This window comes from Echiichthys vipera, assembly GCF_963691815.1.
Source record: "Echiichthys vipera genome assembly, chromosome: 3".
Lineage (NCBI taxonomy): Eukaryota > Metazoa > Chordata > Actinopteri > Perciformes > Trachinidae > Echiichthys > Echiichthys vipera.
In genome coordinates this window covers 24515198-24530627 of record NC_139828.1, presented here as the reverse complement: position 1 = coordinate 24530627, position 15430 = coordinate 24515198, and the positions used below count along the sequence as shown (strand labels likewise).

Here is a 15430-nt window from a genome sequence, read left to right as displayed (position 1 = left end):
TCTTTTCAAACCGCTTTACCGCGAAAACATGGTCTCTCACGGGCTGTTCATTACCAAACTTTTAACGGAGAACAAAATGTTATAGCACAAGGAAATATTGGAAGTGTTTGGCCAAAGAGAGACATTGTGTCGGTGATGTAAAACCCAGTTAACGTTCGTCAGGCTAACGCTAGCTGTCAGGGAAGCGGTGTCCTTTCAAGAGAGGTAAGTTGACGCTAACGTTAGCTAACTAACAGCTAGCGTTAATAGGTTAACGTTTACTTAGCCAAGTTACTTATAACTCAAGCTGACCATAGCTCATTAGCGCTAGTAAATCACGATGCTAATTAGCCTATAAGTCGTAGCTTCAGTGCTAAAGCTAGTTAGCCACAGTTCGTTACCCTCCTAACCCAACAGAGGTCCTAACAGTTTAGGTTATTTCGCGTTATTGTAAATGTCTTCAGTATTTCGTTAACTTGGCTACTAAGTAACATTAATGTAACCGTTGCTGTGTCCTGTCATGGCCACTTCAGTGCCATGAACAACAGCGCAGAGAGGAAGTTCGTCCACTTGAGGAAGCGTCTGGATCAGCTGGGCTACAGACACACACTGGGGATAGAGTCACTGCCACTGGTGGAGAAACTATTCAGGTGAAACCATTGCTCCCCCTGCACCTGCCCTCCTCCATCCCTTTTAATGTCACCCTCTCAACACCAGGTGATGAGATGTAGTTCAGATATGTTTTCCTTTGGTGTTACAGTGACCTGGTCCACACAACTGAAAGCCTGCGCAATGCCAAACTGTCAGCGGGGAAAACTGAGAAAGAAAGTCGAAACGTCGATGCTCTTCTGGAGCCGTACAGAGCAGAGAATGCCCGGATGGTCAGGGAGAATAATGAGCTGCACCTTGAGCTTCTCAAGCTGAAGGAGGAGAAGGACCGTGTCAGCAGAGGTAAGCTGTAAACACCAGTTGGTCCCCCTCCTCACTACAATCTAAACATTTTCCCACATCCCTAACCAGCACACACAAAAGACTGGGATGATAACTTCACACGATCTTGTCTTTTTTCAGAGCTTAAGACGCACATCAGAAAACTGGACCACGAGACATCTGACCTGAAGTTTTTAAATAATCAGTATGTGCACAAAGTTCGCTGTCTGGAGAAGGATAGCAAGGCTAAAGCTGAACGCATCCAACAGCTGCAGGAGAAGAACATGCAAGCTGTGGTGCAGACACCAGGTTATACCAGGGGTCTGAATTATCTTCTAACAGACCTGTCACTTTGGATGATTTGAAAGAAGAAACCAAAAATACAAATGTTAACTATAACTGGAGAATTGAGTCTTCCTTGCCTCTCACACTTTCACAGGCGGAAAGAAGCGCAGCATCCCTTTCAGACGTCAGAGAATGCAGATTGATGAGCTCATACCTTCCTCCTCTACATCAGCCTATCCTGTCTCGCAGCCTGATGATCCATATATAGCTGACCTACTGCAGCTGGCAGATGGAAGGTTTGTCTTCTGTTATGACAGCTGAACTGTCATTGATAGAGGTGTTAACTACTCCATGGATGTGTTGGTTGTAGATTCTTTCATTTTAATCACTGCCTCAGCAAAAGTCTGACTCTGTAATTTGTATTTGCAGAATTCATGAGCTTCAGGAAGTCATCATAAAGGTCAAACTAGACCTGGAAAATGCTCAAGAATATATAAAACATTTAAATACACAGGTAAAATGAAACCGTTAAACAAGAAACGATTAATACTGTAACACGTAAATTGTTATTAAAGAGTTGATGAGATGACACTTCTTTTAGGTGGAGGAGAGGGACAAGGAGATCGAGCGAATGAATCGTGCTCTTCACGGAGGACGACCTCATGATGTCGTTTCCCTCGAGGCTCAGAACATCAGCAATGAGAAACTGATCGCTCATCTTAACCTTCAGGCAAGCATGACAGTCACATAGGGTGTTACATAGAAAGTTTTTGGAACACAAAGTGCTAGGAGATCAGTCAACAGAGGGGTTAACTTGTTCTTGGGCCCAGTTCTTCTGGAAGAAAACCTTTGGGCTTGGTTGCTAGTACCCACCCTCCTGTCCTTTGACCCCTAACTGCTGCTTTGTGTCCTACAGATTGAATACCTACAGGAGACCAACAGGACGCTGGAACAGAAGGTAGAAGGACTGCAGCAGAAGAAGAAGGACGCCTCCACCGAAGTGGCCAGTCTGTCTTTGAAGAACCTGGAACTGTGTGAAGAGCTGACGCACATAGACGACCTCGCAAAGCGGCTGGAGATGGACAAGGAGCACGTTTTGGAAACTGCTGACATGGAACTGCAAGAAACTAAAGTAAGAATTTGAAAAAGCAGGATGCAATCAAAGTAAAATATATTAATAGGCAGTGTGTAAGGTAACAAAGTGTGTATTCGTATGGTGAAAACAATCCTCAACCTGATTTTTTTTTTTCTCAACAGAAAGAAATTCTAAGGAAACAGAAAATCATTGAAGACTTGGAAGATATTATCACACAAATTAGAAGAGTGTGTACATTACTTTCTCTAATCTCATATGATTTATAGTAACATTACTGAGTTTTAGTATAGTTGTCATTCTTCAGTGAACATAACCAAAATTTTGTCCTGTGTTATTACGCAAGCTAACGCATAACCTAATCTGTTTGAGTTCAGGAGCAGTCTGAAGGGGACTTTGAAAAAGACCGTCTCAGAGACCAGCTGGTGGAGCTCAAAGGGCAGAATGAGAAAATGGAGGGACTGGTGAATTTCTTGGAGGAGGAGAAAATCAGGCTGCAGGACAAAATGGAGAAAATGATGGCAGCTGGTAAGCAAATGTTGAAACATTATTCATAAAGCAGCTTTACATTGTTAGAATTGGTGTATGTCATTGTGTGGTGTCAATTAGTGTGTTGACTCATTGCTGTTTCCCAGACAAAGACCTGGTGCTGGAGTTGGAGACCATGCGGGCTAAATATGGTGTTTGTGGAAGGGAGCGCTCCCCATCACGGCTGGATGCATTTGTCAAGAGTCTAGAGGAGGAGAGAGACTACTATCGCCAGGAGGCTAATCGCTACAAAAGAGCCAGGGGGGCAGGTGGCCTGGATTCTAGCCCCAGTCGTAGTCCAGGCAGGGGCAGGAGTCCTTGGTCCAAAGCATCGAGGGTAAGAGACAGTAAAAGAAACAGGGTTACTATTTTGGTTAACAAATTTTCACAGGATACTTATAAAACTGATGTAAAAAGTATATAATGGCCTCAATCTTTTAGGGAGGTGTTGCAGAGACAGAACTGTTGGGTTTAGTGAAGGAAAGAGATGAGCTGAAGGCTGCTCTGCTGGACTTTGAGAAGCACATGGAGGACATCCAGAACAACGTGAAGGGCCTCAGCTCTGAGAGAGACCATTTCAAAACGCTGTTAAAACAAGTGAGTTTTAAGAAATTTCCACCTGGTTGAAACTTCTTATTTTATACTCTTACAGACCAAGTGTTTTTATTTACTCAGGCTCAAGAGGACCTAAATCTGGCCCGTAGCACAGATATGTCAGCTGACCTCATGAAACTGAAGGAGGAGATTAAACATGCAGAAATCAGAGTCACGCAGATGACCATTGAAAGAGACACACTGACGGAGCGATTAAAGGTTAGTTCCAGACTATTGCGTTTCATGGTGTGCATAGTTTCTGTGCATCACTACTGGTGTTCCTCCAGTACAAATCCCATTCTGTGTCTATCCACTGAGGCTGTAACCAGTAGTGTTCTGTCAGTCAGATGTGAGTTTTAGTTAGCATGCGGAGTGTAGTAACACCAGCATGAGCCCCTTGCAGAGTTTAGCATATTTTGAATAATACACTACAGTATAGAGCTGCAACAAATAGTCAATAAATCAAGTATTTGATCGACAGAAAGTGAATCTGCAACAATTTTCATCATTTCAGTCATTTTATGAGCAAAAGGTCCACGTGAGAAATCACTAATTGAATATCTCTGGATTTTTGACTGTTGGTCAGACAAAACGAGGAGACATCACCTTCGCTGTTTTTTTAGTATTTACTCACATTTTAAATGACAAATCAATTTATTTAAAACATTATCGGCTGATTAATTAGTGACAATTATGATAAGCTGCAGCACTACTTAAAGTGGTAAGCCCTTGTAATGTAGTACTGCCAACTGGGTGTCTTTCAGTTAGATGACACTGTTTGGATCCCTGGGAAGTAAGATAAAAAAACACACCTGCAACAACCGCTTATAACCATAGGTAGGTACTGCCAGAGAGAACGAAACAGAGATTGGATTTTTAAATCTGCCCCTCATTCAGCTCGGTTCACAATCCACATTGGTATACTGCAAACTGTCTTTAGAACTTGTAATGCATTGAGCCTAACACACTTTTTGCAGGTTGCTCAGACTGCAGCTCTCACAGAAAGACATGGAGAGGAGAGGAGGATTCTTGACCTGGAGAATGCTGTTAAGAGTGTAAGCCTGGTGGATAATTTAATACATTTATTTACAGTTATTATAGAATGTAATGTCTTTGTTTGAGTTGCTGTATCTTCATCTGGCATATTTTGCGTTTTGGGGTGTAGTTGGAGCGGGAAAGACTGGACCTGCGGTCTCAGGTGTGTCTGCTGAAGGAGAACAGGGAGGCTGCTGAGGAGGAGCTGATGGCTCGCTCCGCTGCGATGGTCCAGAATGCAGAGGAGGTCTCCCATCAGAGAGCTGAGTCTAATGCTCTGAGGTTTGTGTTGAACATATTTCAAATCAAAAGTAGAAAATTAATGATATGACTCAGGGCTCCAGACTAACTCTTTTCACTAGGAGAATTGTGGCCCCCAACTGAAAATTTTAGGGGCACAAACTCAAATCAATAGTAGATACAGAAATTACTTAATATTGTACTGTCATGACAGTACAATATTAAGTCCACAAGAACGAGACGCAACGATATTTTAACACTATTTTTAAAATTTCAGTATTTTCCTTACAGGGGGTTGATTTTAGAAGAGAGCTGTGGTGGTGCTGCAGGTGTCTTTGCATAGTACTTGGGTTAGGTACAGTGTAGCCTACAGTATTCACGGCGGTGAAGTATAATACCCCCAACCCGGTCCACTTCAGGGGGCCTCGCCGTCTAAAAGTCCCCGGTCCGCGCCTGCCAACATAGGGGCCCAGCTCCACATAGAGCGAGATAAGAAGCGGTGTGATGAACGTCAATCACCCATCTCACAGAACAGATGCGTTTCCATTTTATTAAGTTGATCGACTCACACCTGGTTTTCTCCCGCTGTTTGTGTTTAAACATATGACCCGTATCTACACTGACTGATCTGATCAGTCTGTGTCACCTGCTGCCTCACTCGCTGCGCTGGGCGGAGAAACAAAGTCAATGAATCAGTTTAACACTGTTGATTTCTTCCCATAGAGCAGACATAAAAACTGTTTTGGTTTAGTAAATTTCTGCTGTCAGCTAAGATAGTCTGTCCCAGTGCGTCACACGGAGGCTTCGGGTCCGTCAGGGTCAGTGATTATAACCTGTAGCCTGATGTTAATGAAAGCTGCGGGGCTCACGTGTTTGTGTTACTGTGCTGACGGCACTATCTTCTTACAGTGCTAAGATATTGTTTCTGTCTTGTCTGTCACTCTGTTGCTGTTTAGCCTCTTACATATTGATATGGCGAAACATCTGGTAGCACATGGGCGACCAGATGTAAAATGCTGAGCTTTTGGCTCCATTATTCTCCTGCCAGAAGGTGGTTTTAAATGAATATTCTGAACCGAAAATGACCGGTTGTCTCTGTGTAGGCTGCTACAGGAGCAGATGGAGCAGTCACTGTCTGATAACCAACATAGGCTCTCTGTGAAGATGAGTGAGCTGCATGCTGCCCATAAGCAGATTGAGAAACTGGAGGAGACAATAGGTGAATATTTGTGGATTTTTATGAGGTACAGGGTGGTTTGCCACAGCTGGTCTTGTATTGTTATGCCGGGTTTGTTTTTCTCTCTGTGGCTGCTTGGCTGTTTGCTTGATATTCGTGTCGTCTGACAGGGGATCTGAGTCAGCAGGGCTCCAAGCACAAGGAGGAAGTAGCTGTTCTTCAGAAGTCCATCTCTGCTTTGGATAGAGAGAAAGATGCTCTGCAAGATGAGGTGGATCAAAAGACCGAAAAACTGGTTGTTCTCCAGGAGGAACTCTCTAAAAAGGTAGCCATGACAACGAACTCATTTTACAAGCTTTTATTAAAGGATAGGTTCATATGCTTTCCAAGTATGTTGTAAAACAATACTCACATGCCCGAGTGTGCATTGAAATTATTATTGATCCCTGTAATCGTTCCTCCTGTTCATACTGCCAATGAAAATGAATTACAATGTAACAAAGTGGTGAGGGACAAGATTTACAGTCATCTTTCTGTGCAAAAAATGCATTCTTAAGCTTAAACCAAACTAAATGAGATCAGAACTCAGCAGTCCGAGTTAGTCAGATAACATGGGTGCCTTTCAAAGTAACAGTATTTTTATTATTTTATTATTATTTGTTTTATTTGTTTTTATTACCCTTTTTGTTTGTTGTCTGGGGAAAGCGAAGGGAATTTTTCCCCAAAATGACCTTAACCTGGGTAGAAACTAAGTCAGAATGCTGAAGCTTCACTTTAACATCAAATAAACGCACATTTTCGGATGGAATGAAGACTGTGGATTTCATCCCTGATCACTTACAGACATTAAGGGAGCTATTCACAACTATTATGGACGGAAGGAAGAATTATTAGGACTAGCAGTGATTCCTTCAATGCACATATGGACAAGTAAGAATTGTATTAAGATAGACCTTGAAAACATTTTTTACCTATCCTTTGAAATGAGAAATGGGATGATGGGTTGGGTTTAAAGAGTGCTAATTATTTGGTATTTACACAGGAACATACTCTTGAAGATGTGAGACTGACGGTCACAAACATGGACAACTCACTAGCGTGAGTAGTGCCCTCTCAAAGTTCTGTGTTCGTTTTTAATACAGCTTAATGTCACGATGAAAGTCTCCTACAAATACTCATGAGTCCCCCTCAATAAGCTGATTTGTTAATATGTGATCCTTGCAGTCAGCTGCAGGGGGCGTTAAACAGCCGTGAGAGAGAGATAAACAGCCTGAGGAGGCAGCTGGATGCCTGTCAGGAGGAGCTGGCTGGACTCAGGAGAGACAAAGAAATCACAATCAGAGAGAACAGGAGGCTGCAAGATGACCTGGCTACAATGACCAGAGAGAACCAAGTATGTAACAAACCATCCTGTCATCAGTCTGTAGTTGTTTCTTCTGTCATACATGAAGGAAGGAAACGCCAAGGAAATAACAGCAGCTTTCGTTGTGTTTGTGCAGGCTGTACATGTAGAGATGGAGGAGGCGTTGCATGAGAAGGATGAGCTGAAGTCCAGGGTCCACTCTTACATTTCTGAAGTGTCCAGGATAGAGAAACTGATGGCCACAAAGGCAAGAGAAAACGACTGTATACTCCTCTATATAGTAGATAGTGTCATGCTATACACCCTCTTCTGTCCGCCAGCTGACTGTCTAGTTGCCCTACAGGAGCAGGAGAACAGGGATTTACTGGAGCGCTTCAGGATGGCCCACTCTGAGGTGGAGGAGCAGGAGCAGAAGTTGCAGCAGGCTGAAGGCCTCAACAGCTCCATCCGACTGGAGCTGCTGTCTTCAGACACAGAGCGCAGACACCTCCGTGAAACTGTCGGACACCAGGGGAGAGAAATCCAACAGGTGAGATGTGGGATGGAATAAGCAGCTAAGACGTCAACATTGTGGGGAAATACATATTTCCAACAGCGTTTCAAGGTCAACTGACACTGTAGAAGTAGTACGCTCCAATGTGAGTGAAACATCAGGAGGTGTTAGTCTTTATACCAGCGTGTGATGAATGTATCTGTCACCCTGCCGTTTCCAAGCATGTGCAGGTCCTGCAAGCTTATGAGGCCCAAGTGTCATCACTGGTGCGTGGGATGTCCCGACTAGAAGAGGAGCTACACAAAGCGCAGGAGGAGAAGGCCACACTCCTCTCGGATCTGGCATCCGTCAGGGAGCTGTGTGTCAAACTGGACTCTGGCAAAGATCTCACTGTACGTCAGCTCACCTCCAGGAGCATGGACTTAGAGAGGGTGAGGCTTTGCTTTTGCTGAACTTTTCTGTGGACCGGTTGCATGTAGCTGTGGGTCATACATGTAGGTGAGCAGCAGCAGTTATTTCTGCTTTCTGTGAATCAAATCTGCATGTTTTCTAGGTCACAGGAGAACTGGAGGATGTTCAGTCAGAGGCGGAGCTACTTAAGAAACAACTGGCCAGTGAGAGGCTGACTGTCCGTAACCTCGAGACACTGCTCTCCACCAATCGGCACAAGGAGTTCCAAACCCACCTGACAGCCAGTGAGAGAGAGTCCGAGCTAAAGGTCCTACGTGATAGGCTGACCCTTGCTGACAGCAAAACGTAAACTAATCCAATCAATATGTTGGCTTGAGCTGTAGAAATGGAATAAATGTCCCTTTTTATTTTTTATTTTCAAATACTTGGTTTATGATTTGTTTGCGTGTGTATAAATACACTCAGTGCGGAGCATGCCAGGGAGGTGTCCCAGCTCCGCGGCAAAGTCTCTCAGCTGCAGACGGAGATGGATGTTCTGAAAAGACAGTTAACCACTGAGCGCTTTGAACGGTGAGTTGATTTTTCAAATCTGACCCCAGCACAGAAATGATTTAATGGAGTGGAAACAACGATCCATCAGTATTACCAGCCTAGCCTTGTAAGTACAATAGTAGTGTAGTTGAAGCTAGTGCTGCTAGTTTTTCACTGGGAGAAGGCTGCAAAAACACTTTCTTATTGTTCGAAATAGCATATCATCAGGATGTCGGAGGGATTACTGAAAATGTCCTATTCACAGTGAATCAGTGAAAAGTGTCCTTGTTTTATACAAAGTTCGGTGAAAATAAAACTTCTCTACTTTTAAAATATCTGGACATATAGGGCTGCAACTAATGATTGTTTTATTATCAACTAACCTGTTGGTAATTTTATCGCCCTATAGGAGCCCGGGGTGACGTCTTCAAATTGTTTTGTCTGACCAAAGTTTAAAAACCAAAAATATTTAACTTTGTAAAACAAAAGACAAAAACACTTAAAAATAACAATACAGACACGTTAATAAACAAATATCAATGTTAGAAGCTGGAACCAGTGACATATGACAACGTGAGAATTCATGTCCTTTATGATATATAACGCGGGTCAAAGTGATATATAAATACTGTGAAAGTATCAAAACGCAGAGAAATGAACTCGGCCTGGGCGACACGGTGGTGTAGTGGTTAGCACTGTCGCCTCACAGCAAGTTACAAGTTGCCTCACGCCCGATGTCAGCTGGGATAGGCTCCAGCCCCCCGCGACCCCGACAGGGACAAGCCTTTGAAGATGAATGAATGAATGTATTCAGAAACTGTGTCTCTGAATATAGGTAGAAAGTGCAGATAGTGCCGTTAGTCATTCCCCGACTGTAATGATGGTGCAGAGACCCAGTGAGTACAGATGCAGAAGACCCAGACTGGGCTTTTTCAGGAGGGGTTCTTAAAGAGACAGGCGCTAAAACGTTTCAGTCAGCGGGTGAATAAAAGTATATTCACAAGAGAATAGAAAAATAATGTTTTTTTTTTAACATTAAATCATTCAATCATGTTCAAGTAGAAACCCAAAATACAAGTGTGAACCTGAAACGAGCATAGTATGGGACCTTAAGAAAATGACTTAATCATCAAAAGTAATTTACAAGTAAGCACTTAAAGCTTTAATTCATGTAGTAATAACCGTATCAGCACGGTGGAGGCACATACATGTGATTGTCTACTTGTCTTTCGGTCCTCAGTGAAAGGGCTGTTCAGGAGATGCGCAGACAGGGTGTATCGTTCTCGTCCCTCGACAGCTCTCATCACTCTTCCCCAGAACGCTCCATCCTCCGAACTCTTAACCGCTCCACTGACAAGTCAGCAGACAAGTAAGGCTTTGGACATGAACATGATACAGCTATATTTAGGGCTCATTGTGATCAGTAAGGAATTTAGCTGTTTATATTTAAGATTAAACAGGAAGCACAGCTTTTGGATGAGAACCAAAAATGACCCGTCATAACTATTTTTAAAGATCCCTCTTCCATATTTCCCCTAAACCTTTTTTTCTTCTTTTTCTTTTCAGAAATGTAAGCTTCAAGGATTAACGGCTGGAGACACAAATGAAGGATTGGATGAGTGAGTCAGAAACTACCAAAGGCCTGTGCTATAAGTCTAGACATGCGTTGTGCAGGTGTCCATAAGTCTTTGCATGAATTAGCCTGTTGCAGCTTTATGTGTCAGTTCAGCCTGAGGTGTTATACGAAAACTAATGATGATAACAAACGTTTACTTTTCTCACACAGTCATAAAACTCGTATTCCGCTTCGAGAATGAGAAATGAATTAGGTTCTCCATCTCATCCATGTAGAAAGAGAAGTATTCATTCAACCCTGTGGTTATGTGTATTATGCTTAATATTCATGTGTTTTTAATGATGTTTAAATTATTAAATTATTCATAAAATAAAAGGATACAAAATTACAGAAATTGCAGTGAAATACATTACAAAACTTCTGTTTTATTACAAGGTAAATGGGGAAAATGGAGGGGGGGGGGCTGGCAAAAAAAAACAAAGACACAAGCTTGATTTAAAACCCACAAAGCTGTGAGTAGCCTACATGGTTTGTGTTTTAGCCTGCTAAATCACTGAATACCCACAGAAGCTATTAATCCTTTACCTTCTGAAAAGTATAGATGAAGAAATGAGCAAAATACTAAGTTTGGTTTTGTTACCTTATTTACATTTCCATCAATATGCCGTATATACTATATATAGACCCTTTTACAGCCAACGTCATCAAAAAATATTCAGACACATGTTGGCGATTCGTCGAGCCATTCAGATGAGTTGGCAAGATTGAAACACTAAATTTTAATGTCCGGTTGTTGCATGTTTGATTGTCAGAATCGATATTCCAACAGTGGACTACTGAATTGGGACAGTTTCAGAGCAACCGGTGCCTCAAGTCTAAGTGGCCGCGTTAACTGGAGACTTCCAGCCGAGTGCGCCCATGGTTGCGCGAAGTAACTTACATAAATGGTTGACGGAAATAATAAACACAGATGAGTATGTATTTTACACCTTTACGGGATCATCTACATGTTCCGTTTGTGTTTTCAACAGCTGCCGTCACTACAAGCAACCCGTGACGAGTCACCAGCCAACACGGTCGCTCTTAAACCAAAACACGGGCGTCGTCTCTGGCTTCCTTTTGACTACCACTGCACTTACGACATGATCAAAAATGCTTGTATCTGTAGCACTCGTTTTAAAACTCAGAACAGAAGTATTTGACTTTCTGTACATGATCACAGATACAATAATTGTAAGCATCTCTTGCTGTAAGCTCCTAATTCCTCGCCGGTGCACACACTCGGTTTCTCCTCTAGATACGTGTATATATCTGCCCACTGCATAAATATTGGGTGACTTATTAATGTGTCCTACCCATTCGTACAACACAGAACTTTCAATACTTATTTTGGTAGGATTCCCAATCTCTACTGGTCCTTGTGTAGCTTGATAAGCTGTTGCCCTCCACTTCAGACTATTTCACAGTTGTAAACAAACATTCTAAATGTGTCCCAGTTTATTTCTTGTTTCAGTGTATGCCAATGACATCTGCTGACGGGAAGTTGACATGTTGTTGCCTAACAATGGAATTCCATTGAAAAGGTCAATACTTCTGTTGCCAAACTGCATGTGCACTCTGCGTGCGTCATCATTGTTTAAAATTGTAAAAGGGTCTATACTGAATTGGTTAATTTACTGTAACAGTGCATGACGGGCTGAAATTGGAAAAAAGTATTTATTCTTTGTCTTCAGCTGATTACCAGCTTTAGTGGTTTTGTAGTAAAGTCTCCATCTCTTCCAATAATCAGCATTTTGCGATCAGGTAGATCTCATGTAAAAATGTGTAACAGCTATGAAAATACTTTGTTCCCTAGTAATGATAATAGTAAAAAATGGTTCTCTATAAAAAAATAATCTCAGAACTATAAAACATTGCACACTTAATGCCGGCAGTGTTCAGTGGTTGTGTTGGGGAGAGGATAAGCGTAGAGTGAAAAGTCTAAAATATACTTGGGCAGGAGTTCCCTCAGTAGCTTCTGTGGTAACGTGCACAGATAATAGTGTAACGTCTCTGTGGTGACCGGCTTGTACCACGTCTGCCTCTCTGGGAAGCGAACGTGAGGAGGCGCTCCAACACGCTGGAGCACAAACTCAGAATCACTTTCAAGGTGCTCGTAGGAGCCGAAGAAGTCATAGGACACAGCACAGGGTTGGCATAAGTTGTACACCGGCATCCAGTGCTCATTCATGCGCTCCACATCCTCGTCCAGCAAGTAACGGACGAACTCTGCAAATGTCACATCGTCTCCTGTTACAGATGCATCCTTGGCGTGACCTTTTCTGTACCGCTTCACGATCTCCACACCGTACTTTTTCTGGTAGGACTCGATCTCCCCAAACTTGTTCCTGTATGCGGAAAGCAGGCGCTCCATTGGCTCCCGCACAAACATGAACTTGAAGTAGTGCTTGAGGCGGTAGCGGATCTCCTCGGGTTTAAGAGAGGACAAAAACACCAAGTCGCTGCGGTGGTCCATCTTGATGTTGACGTCCACGTTCTCCAGGGCTCCGTTCAGAACCTTCAGAACCCTCTTCCAGTTGGAGCAGGCGACCTTGGGCACGTAGCAGTAGAGGAAGCGGTACTGATCGTTCACCAAGACGTGCTGCAGCAGCGTCTTCCTCTGCAGGGGGCTCAGGGACCAAATGTTGTGGGGCATGTTCTTCTGGCTGCACACGGTCCTGATTGTCCGGTTGCGGATCTCCTGGAGGATCTGTGCATGAACACAAATCGGTGACTTTTGGGTGCATTTCACCATTTTTACAACAGGTTCACTAGTCACGGTTTGTATAACTCAGCCTGTGAAAAATGCTGTATCACATCAAGCCTGAGAAAATCATTGTGGTGTCAATAAGATTATCTCATGTTAGGCATGGAATTTGAACATTATCAATGAAAAACACTGCAAGTTGGTAAGATGTGGGTATGTTTACCAGGCAGAGAGAGTGTATATTTTAAACTCTACTGCTTACATTTTCACCTTTCTGTGTTTTGGGAGTCCCCCAACATAATTGAAGTGCAACACTAACCTAAACCGCTGGAGTGCCCTTTATAAAGTGATCCAACTTTAAGCCCTTTTTTTTTAAGATCACCGCACTAAGATGACAAAAATGCACATATGTGAGTTTTTGATGACAACAACAACAAGCCCCAACTCTTTAGCAAACCTTGTAGTTTTCCCTTTGCACAGCATGACCTACATCCCCAACCAAATGGCCGTAGAGCCCTTAATCCTTCAGTTTCTGCCACAGATTTTGTATTATTGAGAAATCAAAATCACCGCTGGTAACCCTGCTTGTAAATATTTACCCGTGAAGCTCCAGCAGAACTTCATGGTGTATTAAAAATGACTACCTGGGAGTCCACGTCCACAGCACCCAGGCTGTGCTTCCCGACCTGCCGGACCTGGTCCAGCCGTTTGCCGTTACCGCGGGGCGGAGGCGTCTCCATGCTCGTCAGCATTCCTTTCTCGATCATGAGCAGCAGGCCTCCGGACGCTACGATCACCAGGAACGTTAGCACCGACGGCAGCACGGCGGAGCTGCGGCGGACGGAGCCCGGGCTCACCGCTGTCCGAAAGTTTATGACCGACGTGCTGCGAGGTCCCCCGGTCCTTTTCATCCCGTAGTCCTGCCTGCGGGGAAGCATGGCTGGTGTCCGGCGTGTCTGTTCAAGTATCTTTTTGAAGTTCACCGCTAACTACCGTTACTATGTGAGAGACTGTTGCCTACCACGTACCCAGAGTTAACTTCAGATGTGCGTCAAGTCTGCTGGCGTCATGTTAACCATTTCCGTCCAAGTGTCAAAAATAAAACCGTTTCGACGAACAAGTTATTTGATGAACACATGGCTAAAGAAACATATCTGCCGTAAATAATGAGTCTGGAGTACTTAAATGATGTCTGGTCCCCATACACATTATCCTCAAGTGAGAAACTGTGCTAATGCTAAGACGACCGGTTAGCATTTTCAAAATAAAAGGTGTGTGTGTGTGTGTGTGTGTGTGTGTGTGTGTGTGTGTGTGTGTGTGTGTGTGTGTGTGTGTGTGTGTGTGTGTGTGTGTGTGTGTGTGTGTGTGTGTGTGTGTGTGTGTGTGTGTGTGTGTGTGTGTGTGTGTGTGTGTGTGTGTGTGTGTGTGTGTGTGTGTGTGTGTGTGTGTGTGTGTGTGTGTGTGTGTGCGCGCGCGGTAATCCTCAGATCTTCAGCACATCCTTTGGGATCTTGAGGTACCCGCTGCGACATGTAGTTCAGGGAGTGGATTCTAGGTTGGCTCTGCGTTTAGTCACAGCCCAGGGGACACTGATTTCTTGGTTCTTGCTTTTAAAGGCTTTCAACGTTTTCTGGTTAAATTCTGTAAATGCATATAGTCCCGTAAGAGAGTTTTAAGGCACAATCTGGCTGTGTACAGTCCATGTGATTCCCTGATTCAAAGCCACATCACCTGACTCCTCAATGTGGAGGAGCAGCAGCGTGACTCTCTCTTTCTCATCCACCCATAGAGCTCGGCTTGGGGATTCCTCGACACAAAATTGATTAGTTTGTCCCTAAAAGCTCAACGCAGGACAACAAAGATCATGTGTTAAAGGCAAATTTCAAAAACACCGCAAACTAGTATGGCCAGGATTCAGGCTCTCATCCATGATAATACACTTTATAAATAAAAATACTGGGCCTGTAAAAGCTAAGTATAAATCATACATCTAGGTTATAATACCTTTACGACATAGCTGGTGCCAGCTAAGTGCACAAGCTGCATCCTGGGTTGTGTTTAGCCCCTTCCTGGAGTTTATATAGCCCATTACCATCAATTTGAAAAAAGAGGCATTTGCACACTTCCTGGAACAGTGGATTTATCTACATTAGCAAGTATTTTGTTAGAGAAATGTTGTAAATCTTGTGTTAAATTTGTTAAAATGGTCTCTTCGGAGTTAAAATCTCTGTTTTGTGTTTTCTGTAATACAGAGCCGAATGGTTAAAGCATAAATCTTAGTTCATGCTCGGAGACTTGGCAGCTAAAACAGGCTTTCAGGTTCGGAGATGATCCTCCTGTGCTGAAGACATTCACTCCGTTCAGGCAGAGATTTTGAAATGACCATATGCTTAGTTTTGGGTAATGTTTTATTAGAGAACTTAAATTTAGGGCTGCAACTATATGACCT

At 43.3% G+C, this 15430-nt stretch overlaps 2 protein-coding genes across 2 annotated transcripts; one reads left to right on the top strand and one right to left on the bottom strand.

The window, feature by feature from the left end:
* The first annotated feature begins 74 nt into the window (after window positions 1–74).
* Window positions 75–10510, top strand: cep135 (centrosomal protein 135). The gene is made up of 25 exons (XM_083911471.1): window positions 75–204; window positions 513–629; window positions 740–930; window positions 1051–1218; window positions 1349–1490; window positions 1624–1708; window positions 1796–1924; window positions 2111–2326; window positions 2452–2517; window positions 2665–2815; window positions 2923–3152; window positions 3257–3412; window positions 3491–3628; window positions 4387–4464; window positions 4575–4726; window positions 5788–5903; window positions 6032–6186; window positions 6904–6959; window positions 7086–7254; window positions 7361–7753; window positions 7939–8148; window positions 8271–8473; window positions 8594–8698; window positions 9900–10028; window positions 10226–10510. Exons 2-25 carry the CDS (start codon window positions 517–519, stop codon window positions 10245–10247), a joined length of 3573 nt encoding a protein of 1190 aa, XP_083767597.1. The 5' UTR covers window positions 75–204; window positions 513–516; the 3' UTR covers window positions 10248–10510.
* A 255-nt stretch (window positions 10511–10765) lies between these two features.
* On the bottom strand, window positions 10766–13919 carry chst14 (carbohydrate (N-acetylgalactosamine 4-0) sulfotransferase 14; the record flags this gene model as incomplete). Its single annotated transcript, XM_083911562.1, has 2 exons — window positions 10766–12984; window positions 13626–13919. The coding sequence occupies 2 exons, from the start codon at window positions 13917–13919 to the stop codon at window positions 12157–12159; spliced, it is 1122 nt and encodes a 373-aa protein (XP_083767688.1). The 3' UTR covers window positions 10766–12156.
* Between the last annotated feature and the right edge of the window lie 1511 nt (window positions 13920–15430).

What these genes read in the sequence shown, in the direction of transcription:
- cep135 (XM_083911471.1), top strand. Translation starts at nt 517, where the DNA reads ATGAACAACAGCGCAGAGAGGAAGTTCGTCCACTTGAGGAAGCGTCTG. An exon ending in TCGCTCATCTTAACCTTCAG is followed by an intron (nt 1,925 to 2,110) that starts GCAAGCATGACA and finishes TGTGTCCTACAG; the next exon opens with ATTGAATACCTACAGGAGAC. An exon ending in AACATGGACAACTCACTAGC is followed by an intron (nt 6,960 to 7,085) that starts GTGAGTAGTGCC and finishes TGATCCTTGCAG; the next exon opens with TCAGCTGCAGGGGGCGTTAA.